Source organism: Lepidochelys kempii, chromosome 6 (assembly GCF_965140285.1).
Source record: "Lepidochelys kempii isolate rLepKem1 chromosome 6, rLepKem1.hap1, whole genome shotgun sequence".
Taxonomy (NCBI): domain Eukaryota; kingdom Metazoa; phylum Chordata; order Testudines; family Cheloniidae; genus Lepidochelys; species Lepidochelys kempii.
In genome coordinates this window covers 93,208,415-93,225,389 of record NC_136385.1, presented here as the reverse complement: position 1 = coordinate 93,225,389, position 16,975 = coordinate 93,208,415, and the positions used below count along the sequence as shown (strand labels likewise).

At 50.9% G+C, this 16,975-nt stretch overlaps 1 protein-coding gene across 1 annotated transcript; it reads left to right on the top strand.

Annotated features, from left to right (window-relative positions):
- The first annotated feature begins 2,547 nt into the window (after positions 1-2,547).
- Positions 2,548-16,092, top strand: LOC140913624 (uncharacterized). The gene is made up of 13 exons (XM_073350350.2): positions 2,548-2,744; positions 4,335-4,511; positions 5,991-6,096; positions 8,168-8,290; positions 8,858-9,089; positions 10,403-10,426; positions 11,360-11,482; positions 12,380-12,567; positions 13,536-13,735; positions 14,156-14,247; positions 14,679-14,733; positions 15,301-15,398; positions 15,584-16,092. Exons 1-13 carry the CDS (start codon positions 2,548-2,550, stop codon positions 15,835-15,837), a joined length of 1,869 nt encoding a protein of 622 aa, XP_073206451.2. The 3' UTR covers positions 15,838-16,092.
- The last annotated feature ends 883 nt before the right edge of the window (positions 16,093-16,975 follow it).

The window sequence follows — 16,975 nt, the reverse complement described above, 5'->3', positions numbered from 1 at the left end:
ACCCTTGTGCTTAAGTTTAGTAGTCCCCCCGCCCCCCCTTAATACAATGGAGATTGCAATATAGTTCCCTCTCCAGCATGACTCCATTCCTCTGATCTCCAACAGACTGGTAAGCGGCTTGCCAAAACCATGCAACGTGGAGACTCTTGCCTACGTTTGGTCCAACATAACACTCTGTTCCTTGAGTTGCAAATAAAGCTGGTTTATATGTGATGCTGGGGAATCAAAATATCTACAAAGCCTAATATAGGTGGTGGAGCAAGGCTAGAGGCAACATATTTTATCCAAACTCTTTTTGTCCAGATGGTGTCAACGTCTTGTTGGAATTTTCTTGCCCTTCAAATGAATGTGATTTTTAGCAGCAGCAGCAGAGGATGCTTGCAGAGCTGGAGTCAGAGGGCAGGAGTACAGAGGCTTTTAAAAAATTAATCAAACCCCCTGTTCCACAAGTTAGAGCAGGCAGAGCTGCCTCCTCTCCTCTCTTCCCCTTCCTCCCCCCCCCCCTCCCGGTTATAGTATCTGTACTGTAACCCTTAGCAGGAGAGGAGAGGGCTAATGGACAGTCTCCATTTCATCACCTTTAGAATTGTTGGAGGGAGAGAGTGTTGTTTTCCAACTGCGAGAGACTGATTAAATTGCCCAGAAACCATGTTTTCCTTTTCTACCTCTGTAGGTAGGGGGGTGTAAGGAGAAGCACTAGGCCAATCTGAAGACTGTATTTAAATATCCCCAAGGAGCAGGCTGTTTGTAAAGAACAGCTGCTAGATAAAATAAAAGCAGAAACACAGCTATACTACCTGTCTGTGACCTTATGTACCCTTCACCATTTATGCAGCATTGGGTGCTTTTAGGGAGTTCAGAGTGGAGTGACTAGTGCAAATGTGAGGGCTTCTTTCACAATGTCCACTTGGTTCCAGTTTGTATTTTTACCTTTCTGTTTGCTCTGAGTATTGTAGTGAATGAATAGATGGGCAAAAGTATAGAGGGTAGTGGTAAATTTAAAAGATATTTGTACCAAGCACATTCTGAATTTATTCATGCTGGAAACCAACTCTAAGAGTTGTGCTTATCCAGTCATGGAAGAGAAAAAAGGCCATGTGCTCTGGGCCAGACTACCCACTGCACATCTACAGTGACCTATCTGCACCCTCATAATTCTGTCCCTGTTCTTTAATAATTTCAAATGGTAGAAAAGGAAAACCAGCTTGTGGACAACTTTTTAACAGAAGTAGGTATGAAATTTACCACATGAGTTAATTGCTCAGCTGTGTGGCTCTCTTACACTGACTGTACCACAAACACTTTCCTAACCATAACTCTTGGATACACAGAGTGGGAGCCAGGAAGGGACATAGCCATTGCAATGCTGAGCATCACAGCACCAGCTTTTAGAAAATCATAGAAACAATATTGTGATTCAAAGTCTGAATTAAGCACTAATGCTCCCTATACAATTAATGGGGAGAGAAGGGTGCCTAAGAATGCAAGCCACAAAAGCCAGCATACTAGGTGAGAATCTGCCTAAACTAGCCAATGGGAGATGCCAGCCCAATGCATGTGTCCTAAGCTTGTTCCCTCTCAAAATTAGGTACCTAGCTCTGTTTAGCAATCAACCAATGGAGCTGCCTGGATTCAGACAGCTTAGGTGTTTCTTGTAGGAATGAGTTCAGCAGCTCCCTTGCTCTACACACAACAGCTGGAGGAGGAGGTGGGTGCCCTAACCACTGAACTAGAGTCATTCTCACATTCTGTCTCTCTCTCCTGCCTGGAAAGTGATGTATCTGGAACACCTTGTGCTGGGCTGCGAGGATCCTTCTCTCTTTCATTAGTCTGAATATTTGTCTGAAATCAGGCTATTAGTTTATTGGCTTCTGCTGATTTTACTGCTAAGATCCTCTGTTGTTCTGACTGTCTTCGCCCCAGGGGCCACATGCATTGCACGGGTAAAACTGTGGTCTACACTTGGAAACCTGCTACCTTTGACTGGGTGTCAGCCATAATCCTCTTCTGGTACCCCTCCAACCCAGCTCACAGACAAAGGGCTCAAGCCCTGCTAGAACTAGATCCTGCTGGGCACTAAGCCCCCAGATCTAAAAAGCACTGACTTCTGCAGTGCTCTAATCACCACTGGGAACTGGCCAATCTCTGCTGCAACTGGGGCTGGACTTGCTTGCTGCCATCTCAGTCACTGTCAGGACCACTTTGCACAGGGGTGTGGGCTCAACTGGGTTTGATGGCTGACGTCCAGCCTAATGACAGGACCAACTGGTGTGCCCCCTTCACAGCTGGGGAGTGGTGGGTAGGGTTGTGTTTGGGGAGCTGTGGAGGGGGGGCGGATTGGGGTCAGGCCCATCTACAAGAATGAATACAGGAAGAGAGGAAAAAAACAAGGCCTGGGTGAAGGGATTTGTTCCCCACCCAGTTATGGGGGTACCCCCGGTTCCTGTCAGCTCCAGTATTGGGGGCCGCCAGGTGGGGCTGTCCTGTGCCCCTTCCTCTCCGAGCTGAGTATAAAGCCCCAGCTTCCCTCTACCTGCTCCGCTGGCCATGCTGCTTTCCAGCCCCAGCCTCTCGGCTTCAGGCAGCAGGCGGTCCCCGCACCGCCGATGGAGCTGGGCTCCCGGGGGCCTTGGGCAGTGGGATGCACCGGCCGAGGCGCCCCGGAGTGTGGCTCCGGCTCCAAGCACCAGCCTCCACTTCTACGTGCTCTGGTCGCTCCAGGAGCCGCCCCGGCAGCTCAGCGGGTGAGACCCGGGGCGAGCTGAACGGGTCACTATTGTAGGCCCGGCCCCATCTCCGGCTCTCTGGAGTTCCGCGTGGGCCTGGGCCTGGGCCTTTCCCGGAGGCTCGGCCTGCGCGGAGCGGGGGGATCCCGGCCTGGGCTCCGCGGGACCTTCAGCCCGCACAGGTCAGGGCCCCCAGCTCCGGCAATTCCCCGCTTCGCCTGCGTGCGACGCTACTGCTGGACCCATCCCGCGGCTGCGCCGCTGCCCCCGCGTCCTGACCTGCGGCCCCGGCGCGTGAAGCCCGCTGGACGGACGCCCCCGGCCCCGCCAGCCCTTCGCTCGGGGCTGTGTCAAGCAACGGGGTGTAAACTAAACGCAGCTCCCTAGTACCCGGCCTTTGACGCAGGACTTCCTACGCTCATTGCTGGGCTGCGCTCGGCCCAGCGCAGCTGGCGCTGTAATACTCTGGTGTGTCTGATCAGAGACCGGGCTGTCTCCCTGGGTTGTGGGCCCCTTGCAGGTGACCGGTATGTCAGTGATCTGGTACCGAGTGCCACCGTTTATTTGTGCGGCTGCCGTGTCCAGAGGTCCTAGTCAGGATTAGGGACCCACCGGGGTCCCTTCTCTAAGGAACTTGTACATATTTAATCAGTTTGAAAGGTGTTGCCTTTCAATTTAATTTAGTTGTTATTGTTGTTTATTTGTATACACCACTGTGCGAGGTGCTGTACAAACACAGAACAGTAAAGCTATGTCTACACTACCACTTATGACGCCCAGGGGTGTGAATATTCCACTCCCCCAAGCGACCTAAATTACTCCAGCATAAGCGCTAGTGAGCACAGTGCTGTGTTGCTGGGAGAGCTTCTCCCACCGCCAGAGCTTTCGGCGCTCGTAGGGGTGGTTTAATTAACGGGAGAGCTCTCTCCCATCAGCATAGAGCTGCTACATGAGAGATCCTACAGCAGTGCAGCTGCATCGGTACAGCTGTGTCACTATAAGGTATCTAATGTAGACATAGCCTTACACCAGAGGTTCTCAAACTTGCCTGTGTGGAATGTATTCTGGATGGGGGGGTGGGGGGAAAGCTTTAGGGAAAAAAACCTTCCTGCACGCATTCAGAGCTGGGTAACCACAGAGTGGTGGCTGTTGGCCAGACAGTGGTATGGTAGCCTTACTTCATACCACTGAGCGACATAAATTTTGCCAACATAAATGGTAGTGTAGACATGGCGTATGACAAGAGACAACAACTGGATATAGACAGGGGAGTACAAGGACCTGGTGAAATGATACCGATCACCATGATCGGCAGTAGTCTGTGTACACCAGCTGCCCATCCATTTTTAAATTGATTGAATACCCCTTTTCCCTTATATTGTGATGAGAAAGGGTAATAGAAGCATCTGATTTGCCCTCTTTAGCCCATTTATTATTTTCTGTAGGTTAATCACATCCCCATTTATTCATCTCCTCTCTAAACTAAATAGTCTTAATCCTTTCAGTCTCTCCTCACATGGACATCTGCCTAGGCCTCTCCTTGTTTTCATTTGGGCTTCCTGTATTTCTGCTACACATTTTTTTTTTTTTTTTTGTCGTCTCTTCAAGCAAATCCAGCCAGATGTGTTACCAGATTCAGCTGCCTCTGCCTTTGCCAAAACAACTTGTAGTCTTTGGTTTGGGTGACTGGAATTGTTATTCCCAAAACACAAGCATCACTGTGGAGGTGCTGGTGAATCCAGATGTCAAGCCACAAAGGATTGGCAAATTGGGGTCTGATGTGAGGTAAATGTTGGGGCTTGGATAGGCACTGATATGCTGCCAATTGTTTAACAGGGGGCTCCTTAAAAATGCTCCACATCGGGGGCTGACAGAAGTCAAATTTCCTGGGTATATAACATCGGTCTCTTCCCATCACCTCCCAACTCTGTCAGCCCTTCCACCCCCACCCCTCTGTCAACCCATGCTACCCCATCCCAGCCCTTCCAGGTTCTTGTGATTGTTCCTTATACCGGTGATGGAAGTGAGAGGTGGGACCCTGTGGTCCCTGGCTGAGAGGTGCTTTGTCACGTGGGGAGTGGATCCCTGCCGGTGGATGGTTGGGGACTAGGTCCTCTTTGTTATTTGAGGTAAATCTGAGCTGATTACTGGCCGATGTTTTGTTTGGTGTGGGGGGGCAGGTCTTCCTCAGCTAACAAGGGAATAGAGGATGTGGAGGGAGTGCGTCCCTCCTAACTTATATGGGGAGTAGTGGGAATAGGGCTCCAGGTCTCAAAACTCTGGGCTAGGGCTGAGCACTAGCAGGCCAGCCCCAGCAGGAAACTGCGCTATAGCACACTCAGTCTGTCAGTGCCGCAGCTGGTTGGTCCCCTCTTCTCCCTTGTGGTGGCCAGCTTTGGGGTGAACGGGTCTGACGTGGTGCAGGACCCATGGGAGATACAGGCACGAAGCTCCCCTTACAGCAACTGTTGTAGCAGGGGGGAGTACAGATGTAGCATGGCCGCTGCCAGCAGAAAGCACCGAGCTCTGTGCTAGCACAGAGAGGGTTGAACATTTTTGCCGGCAGAGCCGGCAGGGAGAACCTGCCAAGTTTTTATTTTTTGGCCATCTTTCCCCTCTCAAAAATTGTAACCAATTCTTTTGTCTGCTGTGATCAACCTCTCTGGCAGAGAGGGCCAGATTGTGGGCAGGAGAGCATGGTGATTGTCAAAAACACGCCCCAAACTGAACATAAGAAGTGTGTGGGCTCCTATGGAAAAGGCCTGTAGAATAGAACTGCATAGGTTTTTCTGACCATCCAATAGAACTCAAGTTAGGAACTTAAGATGGGTGGGAGAGAATTTGGAAGGGCTCTTCAGCTTACCTTTTCCCCCCCTATTGGCATGCCAATTCCCCCCAGGTCAGCCCTTCGCCCCCATAGTGTTACGAGGCTGAAAAAGAATCCGAATGGCTCGCTGGTGCATTCGCCACCATATGATTTTTTTATTTTTCCTTCTCAAAACTTCCATTATTCCTTATTGCCTCAAGAGTGTCCGGTCTTCCATGTCCCTTTTGTGTCCCTGAGTCTCTCCCTGACACTGGGACCTTCCTTTACAGCCAAGGGATCTGGAAGGAACAGAAGGTGGGGGAAAGCTTCCTCCCAGGGCTGAGTGCTTAGTGGCTTGGGGGCACTGAATTCTAGGGAACATTAGCACTGGTAGAGGAGCAGGATGTCTCCCTTGGGCAGTGTCCATTGTGAGTTGAGATTCCATGGTCCTTGCACAGGTCCCTTGTGTGGGAAGGTGACTGGAGGGTGGACATTCTGATGGCTTCGTTGAAACAGAAGGATTGTGGCAACCCTGTTAAACTTCTCCTGACTGTCAATGGGCAGGTAAGAAAGCAGTTCCCTATATATCCTGCTCTTCCTATTGTGGGTGCTGGTTATGGCCAGCAACACCCACGGCTATTCCGGTGCTTGGTCTCTTCCCACAGATCTGCTAATGCACCTCATGTCTGACCCAAAGCCCTGCTGTTCCAGACCTATGTTCTATGCACAGGTCTGCCAGTGCACCTTTGACTTTTAAATGCCACAGATACTAGTAGGTAAAGGAAGTTTCAATTCCATTCTGCCCCCAGTTCTTGGTATCCAGGCAGTTGGTTGCCCATGTGTTGAAATCATTGGATCAAGTGCCCCTGAGATGGATCCTCTCTTTCTTGCTATTGACCTCCTTTGTAAAGCACTTTGAGGTCTATGGATGAAAAGCTTTGTAAAGCTAGGTATTATTATTGATGAGAGGCTGGAAAGTTCCTGATTGTAGCACTCCTGAATAAGGCTCCAATCCATGGGCTGAGTTCATGCTCTTCATCTGTGTGTCCATCAGAGCATCCATGTAGCTTTCCACTCGTAGTCCTGCAGATTCTGAGGCCTATGGAATGGCTGTCAAGGTTGGGGATGGTGACCTAGGGACCTGGCATGTTCATATTTGCAAACTTTCAGAGCCAGTAACTGTATCGGTTCCAGGTACTGAGGATTCCTGCCTTGTTTCACTTCCTTGGGGCTGTTACTTTGTAGCTATCACAGCACTGGGTGCTCTGCTTAATTCCCAGCAATAGCTCTGTGACCGTTCCTCCTAGACAATTGCCTAGCCCCATGGGCAAGAAAGAGAAGCAAAAAAGCAGTCCACGTGCATGAGCATCCACTGTAATAAATACCTCTGGGGTGAGAAACGCCTTCATCACCACCAGTCCAAGTTCCAAAAACTGGCTAACTGCTAGGTCTCAAAATGTGATTGTAAATTGGGAGTCATCGTCTAGCAGGTGTATTTCCAGCGGGGTCCCACAGGACTCGGTGCTTGGCTCTACGTTATTTAACATTTGTTATCAGTGACCTGGAAGAAAACATAAAATCAGCACTGATAGTTTGCAGATGACACAAAAACTGGGGAAGTGGTAAATAATGAAGAGGACAGGTCACTGTTTCAAAGCAATCTGGATTACTTGGGAAATTGGGTGCAAGCAAACACTGTTTTAATACAGCTAAATGGAAATGTATACATCTAGCAACAAAGAACATAGGCCATACTTACAAGATGGGAGACTCTAGCTTGGGAAGCAGTGATTCTGAAAAAGATTTTGCGGTCATGGTGGATAATCAGCTGAACATAGCATCACACTGGGAGCTCATGTCCAAAAGAACCAGTGCAATCCTGGGATGCATAAATGAGGGAATCTCAGCAAGGAGAAGAGATTATTTTATCTCTATATTTGGCACTAGTGCAACCACTGCTGAAATACTGTGTCCAGTTCTGCTGTCCACAATTCAAGCAGGATGGTGATACGTTGGAGAAGGTTCCGCCATGAGAATGAGTAAAGGATTAGAAAACGTACATTATAGTGATAGACTCAAGGAACTCAATCTATTTAGCTTAACAAAGAGAAGGTTAAGGGAGTAACTTGATTACAGGCTATAAGTATCTACTTTGGGAACAAACATTTAATAATGGGCTTTTCAATCTAGCAGAGAAAGGTAGCCTACAATCCAATGGCTGGAAGTTGAAGCTAGACAAATTCAGACCAGAAGTAAGGTATACATTTTTGACAGTCAGGGTAATTAACATTGGAACAGTTTACCAAGGGTCATGGTGGATTCTCCATCACTGACCATTTTAATATGAAGATTGGATGTTTATTCTAAAAGATCTGCTCTGGGAATTATTTTGGGGAAGTTTTATGGCCTGTGTTATACCGGAGGTCAGACTAGGTGATCACAGTGGGCCCTTCTGGCCTAGGAATCTTTAAGAGCTGGACACTAGGGCTTTTGGCCTGCAGTTGATCTCTCTTGTAATTTAGCTTTTCACTCACTCTGTGAGTGAGGGAGACTAGGCCCCTGGTGTGTGTGAAACATGGGGGCAGGATGAGAATGTTGTTCTTATGCTGCTCTGCGGTCCCTGTCTGTCCCTTAGCTGCTCAAGGGCATCTACAACAGCACCCCCACTCGCCCATTTCTGGCACCGGAGCCCACACAGTCACCAGTCCTCCCGGAAGATACCATGTCCCCCATCCAGGTCTTGGACGATACCACTGAGGTATGTGCACGCTGGATATCTCAACTGTTCCTTCCCACCCTCTCCCTTGCTCATAGCCACTCGGAGCCAGTAAACTCTATTGGCAGGTGAAGCCATTGGCACCACTCTCCTAGCAGGGCCCTGGCTGAACAGGTTAGTGAAGCTAAGGTCTGGTCTGTGCTGGAAAGATCAATGAATTGTAATGTTCCTCACTTGAGTCAAATGCAACCTGGTGTCTACAGGTAAATGCTTCAGCTTGTCACTGTGCCGCTCTCCCACCTTCCAATAATGCCCCCGTTCTTGCTGTGCCACTCTTCAGTTGGCAATCCGAAGAATCTCTCTCCAGCGCTGCTGGCTGGGCATGCAGCAGGAAGAACAGCTGGTGGCTAGATCAGCTTGGTTCCCTCTCTAAAATTAACCTCCACCACAGTAGTGGGCCAACTATGGGGGGTTCTGGCCCCCCTGTCCCTTTGTCATCTCCAGCCATGGATGAGGCTGATCTAAAGAGCCAAGTGAGATCTAGAACGGGCTTACTTTTTCTCCCAGAAGCCTCAGGCAGCTGATTCTGCTGTGACTTCTGTTGGACAGGTTAAACGTCAGAGTTTGGAGGCAACTGCCAGAGCACAAAGGACCAGAAGTAAGGATTTATCTCCACTGCCAAAAAAGCTGTTGATGCCCTTTGCTCCAGAGTCACCCACTGGCCAGAAGGCACCCAAGGAGGCCAGGAGGAAAATCTGCAAGCCTAGACCTATCCAGCTAAAGAAGCCTAGGAAAGTCTTGTTTGAGCCCAGGGCATGTGAAAGGGAGCAGGATGCTGAAGGTAACTCTGGCTCCGTAAATGCGGAGTGAGATGCAGACATTTGGGTGTCTATTCTGGATCTTGCCTGCTTGACTCCCAGACCTGTGTGTGCTGCCTCTGGGGACAGTTGCCCAGTTAGTTCCTACCCCCAGCCAAGAGGTCCCCTGTGTTCCTCTCAGAACCCTGAGAATCTCTCTCCAGTTCTGTCCTTGAACAAATGGCTTGAGTGTGCCACCTATGCCTGTTTGGTCAGAAATGGAAGCTGGAGTCTCCTGATGTCACTGCACTGCACCATGTAATAGTATCACTTAGTTCTTCATCTGTAGGTGTCAAAGCACTTACAAATGAAGATAAATGTAATTCTCCCCATTTATAGCTGAGGAAACTGAGGCACAGAGAGCATTACCCACTGTTACACAGTAGATCAGTGACAGAGCTGAGCTGAGATCTCCTGTCTCATGAGCTCTAGTCCAGGACCCCTTACCAATACTGTATCTCTTGGTCCATATCGGACACGTCATTAATTGATGCAAAATGCAGAGCGTGCCAGAAGAGTATTTTTAAAAATGTTCTTGCATTGAGCTTCTTTTGTATGTAACAGTCTGCTGGGAGTTGGCTGGCTTACAGGGACTGGGGAATTGGAAACGGAACCTTTCTCCTTAAGAGCATTGGTTCCAATTCAGCCCCAGCTTGTGACCAAAAGCTGTAAGCCTTTGAAGGCTATTCATTGTATGAAATGAGTTGTTGGATCTTGGTCCCATTCCTAATGAAACAAGTGTCCCCATCCCCAAACCACTGTCACAATGGTTCCCCTTGTTGGCAGTTTGAGCAGAGACAGAGTCATAGAGCCTGAGCTCCTGTCTCACCATAGAGGGGTCCCCCCCAGGAAGTGGGTGAAGCACAGTGGCAGAGAGGGGCCCTGCTTTACTTGTACCTGTTCTGGGGATACAGATGCCCTCTCTCTCCAGGGCTCGCTCTCTTGCACCTTTCACCAGCACTGACCTCACCTACTCTCCTATGCTGTTTGAGACCCAAACCCCTGAACCTTGAGGTTTGTGCAGGCAGGTGAAATGAGCTGGTGGTGACTCTTCATTCCCTGTGAGTCAGCCTGTCACCCTAATATGTGGCTGGATTGGAACCAGTGTGCTAACTGTGAGAGGCACCATATCCACTCCCATGGATCTCCATGTTCAGAAGTGTTGTTTCCATGGCTGTGTGCCAGGGTAGGGGGAAGAGGCACTTGCACCATATCACAGGATTGAGCCCCTCCGAGGAGGTGACTCCCCGCTGCTGCTTTCAGGGGACCATCACCTGTCTGTGTTTTCTCTCTGCAGACTTGGAGGTGAAGGAACTGCAAGGTGAGAACCTGGTGCTCAGACTCTGGGCTGGCTTGGGGATATCATTTGTTTAATGTCGTAGGCCTTAGAGTGAACATTCATGCTTGTTCCCTTAAATCCCTAAGCACCCGGAACTGTGAGCAGGCTATGCGTACTCTGTCTGGCCTCATGGGGTCGCCTCGAACTATACACCCTGGGCATTGTGAGAGGGATAGGAAGAATCTCCAATGCCCATTGCAGCCTCCCTGAAATCTGAGCTGCCCCACTGTGTGCTTGGTGGGTTTCACTAACGGGGGGCGGGTGAGTAAAATGATACATAGACTGACCAAACTTTTTCCAGCTTCCCCATCAGTTAGTATGGGGGCCTGTTGATGAGGGAGGAACCTTGGAAGGGAAAGGAGAAGGAAATGGAATGGGGGAAGGAGCTATCCTAAAGAACTAGCTGGAGGGAACTCTGGCCTCTCACCCCCCACATGCCCTAGGAGCTGGCAGTCCCCTAGTCACCAGACTCTCCCAATACTCTTAAATGTAGGAGAAAAGAACTGGGCCTGTCCACAGCTGAGGATCCTTTCTGGCATGGCTGCTCAAAGGGATCAAAATGCCCCCCACCTGCTTGAAGTGCAGGGAGCATGATCCTGCAGCTAGCCAGACTCCCCACTGCTGGCTCCCTGTGTTACTGAGAATGTGGAGGGGAAACCCCATGATTACTCCCTAAAGCTAAAAAGAAAATCCCCATGCCCAAGGGGTCCTGGCCTCTAGACCACATGGGTGTAGGTATGTAGTGCTTCTTGCCCTGCCATCTGTCCTTGGGGGTTCAGGGCCTCAGGCTACCACCTTCCCATGAGAGTCCAGGCCCCTGCCTCCTCACTTTGCTTTCTCCATGGAAGTGAGGAGACCCTGAGGCCCCCTTATCTGGTCCAGTGACACAGTTCGGTTTCATCTCTCCTTCTCCAGTCTGTCCGAGCCCACGATGGTGTCACGCCATGTGCCTCAGTGACTCAGAAACAGCCATTTTGATTGGTGGAGAGGGAGCCAATCAACAGCCTTGCAAGGATGCTCTCTGGAAACTAGAGATTGGTGAGAAGTTCAGGGCTGGGCAGGGGAAGGCAGAGGTCCCTAAGGGCGGAAGGCATCTCTGGGAGAAGCAGGAGCTGAGTGGATTTGGTCTGCTCTGATCCAGGCCAATGAAGCATTCCACCGATGCCAATGCCATTCTGTGTGGAACCCTCCACAGGGAGGGCTGCATTATTCTGCATGGATAGGCTGAAAGCCTCTGGCTCCCTCCGCTGGGATGAGAGAGTGGGAGGGTGCCCCCTTGGCACCTCAGCTCATCCAGACATGGGCAGCTATTTCTCCATTTTCTCTCTTGCTCATCTTCCTCCTTGTTCTCTGTTTTATTGCTGTTACATGTTCTTTGCTGACTCCTCCTCCTCCCTGCTCCTTCCTGATAGTGCCATTTCCCCCTCTTTGTCCCTCCACTCAGCAGAAGGCTGCATGCTGCTGAGGCTGGGGGCCATCCATTGGTGCCACCTAGTGCTGAGCTCAGTGCCATGGGCTGCAGCCTGAACCTGCAATCCTGCATGTGTGAGCTGCTCCTGCTGTTGGCTGTTAGGACTGGGAGTGTCAGTGGAAGCAGGGACAGGGAGATGGGTGGCTTTCAAGGAGCAGAGGCTGAGGCACACTTTGCAGTGTCTGAGGGGTTTGTGGGGTGAATCCAGGGTCCTGCCGCTTTCCACACACACACTGATCTTCTTTTCTGCCCTGCTATTCCCCAGCTATATGCTGCCCCCATGCCCTCCACCTCCAAGCCCAGAAACAGTGCTGTAAGCCCTTCCCTCTGGCACTGAGTCAAGAGTGGGGGGGGGGGGGGAATGAAGGGAGCAGGGTCCTGACCAAAGGCTGATAGGGCTTTTGAGGTGTGGGGAGTGAAGGGAGGGTCTCTGCCCCCTCACTAGAATGGCGTTACTCCGACAGACAATGATTTCTGGTTCCCCGTGGATCTGCCACCACTGGGTTCTGTGCCGCCCTGCTCAAGTGGTCACACCGCCACCTACGACCTGGACACCAAACGGATCTATGTCTTTGGGGGCATGAAGGAGGGCAAGCCCTACAGCACCATCTACATCCTGGACACAGCCACCTGGAAGTGGCTTCTCGTGGCTGTGAGTAGTGGACCTTCTGCAGGAAAGAGACAAAGCATTGGGGGTGGGGGGAGAAGTGTGTTTCTGTTGGGGGACCAGCTGGGAACCCAAGAGCAACGTGCCCATGTCCTTGCTCTTGTGCTCGCTCTTTGGCCCCAGGCCCACTGTCAGGCACTGTGTGTTGGTTACCATTTCATGGTCAGTGGAAGGGATGTGGTTAGGATCATTGATGGGAGCCTTCAAAAGGACAAAGGGGAAGTGGGCTGTTCTGGGTTCTAATCCCCCACCTTGCTTTGTCCCTTGGGGTGAGCCAAGTCAGACCCAGCCAGGAAAACTAGGTTAAAAAGCTTGAAGCTCCCTGGAAACCAGATAGTGCATCCAGTGTGAGTGAGGCTGAAGGCAGAATGGATTGACACTGGATGCTGTATCTGAGCCAAGCTACATGGGAGAACAGCACACAAATTGCAGGGGAAATGGTCCCCCATTTGTGGGGGGCTAGTGAAAACCTGGTCTGGGCACCAAGATAATGAGCTGGCTTTCTTGGTTCAGAGGCCCTCATCTTATGCTTTTTCCCTTCCCCTTTCCCTCTTTGTTTCCTGTAGAGAAACTTTTCCAGCTGGTGACCCCATGTACCTTCCTCCCTTCCCTTTCTGGGCAGCACTAAAGCACAAGGAAAGCCAAAGGGCTGAGAGAGAATGGCATATGTGGGATTAGCAGTGATTGGGGCAGAAATGTTTCCACAATGACCTCCTCTTCCTGTTTGTGTTCAGAAGCAATTGGGATCAGTGGGGTGATGCCCCGTTCAGGTCAGAAAAAGGTGGGACATAAACTGAGCAGATATTGTCCACCTGCATCTTAGAGTTCTGGTCATGGAGCAGGTAGAGTGGCACCAGGACTCACTATGCCCATGACCAGCAGGGAGCTGACCCATGGCAACCTGTGTACTTCATTTTCACACATGAAACATGACTGGGAACTTTCTTCCTCAGGCCAGGGGGAAGGTGCCGACACTGGCCTACCACAGCGCCACCATCTACCGCAAGGAGCTTTTTATCTTTGGAGGGACTTTCCCCAAGATGGCATCCCTGGAGTCCAGGGCCTGCAGCAACACACTCTATGTCTTCAACCCTGAGTACAAGATTTGGTACCAGCCCATTGTGGAGGGAGAGAAGCCCTTACCTCGGCTCGGGTGAGACACCTTCATTTCAGCCCTCAAAGACAGAGGGAGGGAAGCACCAGCAGGTCCCATCTAGTTAATCGCCACACCTGGAGGGCAGGGCATGATTGTCCCCCACAGTCACATCCCCAGGGCTGGTCCAGTTCTAGTTTTAAATGTCCCATGCGAAGCAGCTCCCCGCCCTTTCCTGGGGGACTGTCCCATGTTAATGGGTTGTGCACCAGCAGGTGGTGCTCTGGTATTAGGCTCTCATGGATGTGGAGAGCACACAAGTGGGGAATGGCCATGTGTAAACTCAAGCTGCCCCAGCCCACAAGAGTGTAGTCGAGTTAATGGCTCTCCTGGAAGCCTGCTTTTGTGAAAAGAGCCTGAACCCTCAATTCCAAGAGGTTCCCGAGGCTGCCTTGCTCACTCATCCCCCTCTCTCCCCAGCCATTCAGCCACTCTGCTGAGGAACAAGCTCGTGATCTTTGGGGGTCAGAGGACCCCTTTGTACCTGAATGATGTGCACATCCTGGATCTGGGTGAGAATGGGACATTGCCTTCCTGTCAGACTATACTTGGCAGTTGGGGTGGGAATCCAAGGGCTGCCTGCCTTAGGAAACATGATTGGGGACAGTGGGTGAATGAGGGCCCTTATATGATATGGGAGGAGGACAGCATGGCTCTGAGGTGTCTGGACTAGAGTAAGGGGGATGGGAAGCTGTGGATGTAGGGAAGGCCCTGATTGGGTGGGTAGGAGATGGCTTGGCCCAAGACGGGGTAAGAAACATTAGGCACTGGTGATTGCAAGAAGCTGGATAGCAGATTAAACCAGTTGCTGCTCTGATTTGATGCAGCAAACCCTATGTTCCCCACAGTCAGCACAGAGGTGTTTGTCTTGCTGTGGGGCTGGGCAGAGCTGCTAGGATTGCCATGCATTTCAAGTGTCTCCTGCTTTTTTTCCATGCTTCAGGTTACATGGAGTATGTGCCGGTCCCATGTCTTTCAGGACAGCCTTCTTCGCGCTGGTAAGATCCTGTTGTAGGATCAAGAGGCCTCTTCTCCCTCCCCCCTCCACTCCCCCGCATCTTGCTTTGTGGCTGGAACTGTGCTTCCTGCATACTTGCAGGGCTATCACCCAGCACAACTCATCCTCCCTGGTGCCTGGGCAGCAGCAGAACCAAAGGAAGGGAGAAACCCTTCTAAGGAGAATGCTCGGTTCCTGAAGGGAGGCCCTTGGGTACTTGCAAACATAAAACCCCCTGCCCTTCATTAGCACCTTTTTGTCTGAGGTTCTCTGGTGCTTCTCAGACATACATTAAGCCTCTCGGCACCGGCAGAGGTGAGTTAGCATCTAAGGCACAGACAGGGAAGTGAGTTGCCCAGGGTTATGCAACAGTTCAGGGGCAGACCTGGGACTAGAACTCTGGAGTCCTGACTCCCATCTGTGGCATGAACCACTATCCCAGGCTTCCTCTCCTAGGTAAGTAGAGCCCCCCTAGGTGGTGTCTGGGGAAGGAGAGGAGGGAGGGTGGGGAAGGTGGGTCCCCTGCATGTTTTGCTCTGGTTATTGTTATGCTTTGCTCTGATTCTAGCTTCCATGCTGCAATGCCAGTGTCTGACCAGAAGGTCCTGATCAGTGGGGGCTGCAATGCCAAGGGAGCCCTGCAGGATGTATTCACCTTTCACCTTGGTGAGTAACTCCCCATCCCCTCCTCAGAGCTGCTGACTGACAAAGAATTGCTGAAGGTGGCTGTTGTGCTGTGGTGACAAGGCACTTGCTGGTATTTCTGGCAGCCTTGTGTCCATCTGTCTGTTTGTTTCATCCCTGGTGCAGAGGATAGGTTTGCCAGCAGCGATCGTTCCTTTCTGTTGCAGACACTTTTGCATGGAGCACAGTGACACACAGTCACCTCTCCTTGGTGCCCCGGGCTGGCCACACGCTGCTCAATCTCACAGCTACTCACCTGACAGATGTGGACAAGGAGAGCCAGGGCAAGTGCAGCCTGTGCACTGTGCTGGTTTTTGGTGGCTCAGACTGTGCTGGGACCTTCTACAATTGCACAAGCAAAATCCAGCTGGACCTAGAGGAGACCCAGCCCAGGACAGCAGGGTTCTGTCATGGTAAATAGAGACACATGGATAGACAGTGGGTGGCAATAAATGAATCAAAGCAAAGAGGTGAACAAAGTCTCTGCATGTAGGTGAAATCTGCCTCACATTTGGAATGTATCCCTGAAATCTGCGGGCCCATCGACATGCAGCCTGAGGACGGCACAAATCTCCAGCCTCACGCTTGCTTCGTGCCTATGCTTTGACACCTAATTACTCTGTGAAGCCTGAACTAAATCTGCAGTGTCCTTGTTAAAGGAATTTTCTCGAAGGCCTTGGGCAGAACTAGTCTCTTGCTTTCCTCTCTTCTCTTCTCTGCCCCAAATCCCAACTTCTGTGGGGCAGATGGCTATTGGCATAGAAATGAAGGTGACCCCATATATTCACTCTTAGCTGGGTGAGGAGAGGGGGTTGCTGCAGCCTCTGAAGAGAGGGTTGTAAGGTGGGGATGTGAGTCACCCACCAAAGCTGGCTCGATCTCAGCTGCAACTTGGCAGTTCCTCTCTGCCATCCAGGAATGGGGTTCTTCTGGCTTGGAATGAATGAGAATTTACCACCCAGAAATCTCCCCTTGGGAAGGAAGGGGGACAGTATTGCTAGAAAGTGAGTGACTGGCTTTCTACAAGTGGCTGAAAAGTGTCTGATGCTGTGTGATGTCTGGGTGTAAGTGGCATGCCATCTGGGGATGGGGAAGAGAACGTTGTCATCTTTGGCTAAGGGGGGAGCTGGCTGCTATGCCAGCAGTGAGGGAGACTAGTTCTACCAGGTTGCTGCTTGGTGAAGGGAAGACATATAGATCACCCAGAAGCCTGGGACAACTAATCTCCTTCATGCTGGCATGGCAGGCATGGTGTGGTGTAGCTGTCAGTTGTTCCCTTCAAGAGAAGAGAGACCCAGGGTTTGGGTCTAGCTCTCATTATGTTTGCAGGATGAGAGGGCAGGCCTGATCTTCCTTGCACTTACACCCATGTAAATTGGTATTTACTGAAGTCAATGGGGTTACTGTAATTGTGGTGTGGTGCTGGGACAATCAGGCCTAGTGTGTTAATGGCCTAGTTTTACTCTATGCGCTGAGTGGTTCTTTGATATTCTTCCATGGCTGGTGAAAGTGAGGCATCCTCAAGCTGGCCTTGTCCTATAGGTACAACTCAATCTTGC

Bases quoted from the DNA above. Each gene is read 5' to 3' on its own strand.
- LOC140913624 (XM_073350350.2), top strand. From the start codon at position 2,548: ATGCTGCTTTCCAGCCCCAGCCTCTCGGCTTCAGGCAGCAGGCGGTCC. The intron at 8,291-8,857 runs GTATGTGCACGC...TCTGTTGGACAG, and splicing joins TCTTGGACGATACCACTGAG to GTTAAACGTCAGAGTTTGGA. The intron at 14,248-14,678 runs GTGAGAATGGGA...TCCATGCTTCAG, and splicing joins TGTGCACATCCTGGATCTGG to GTTACATGGAGTATGTGCCG.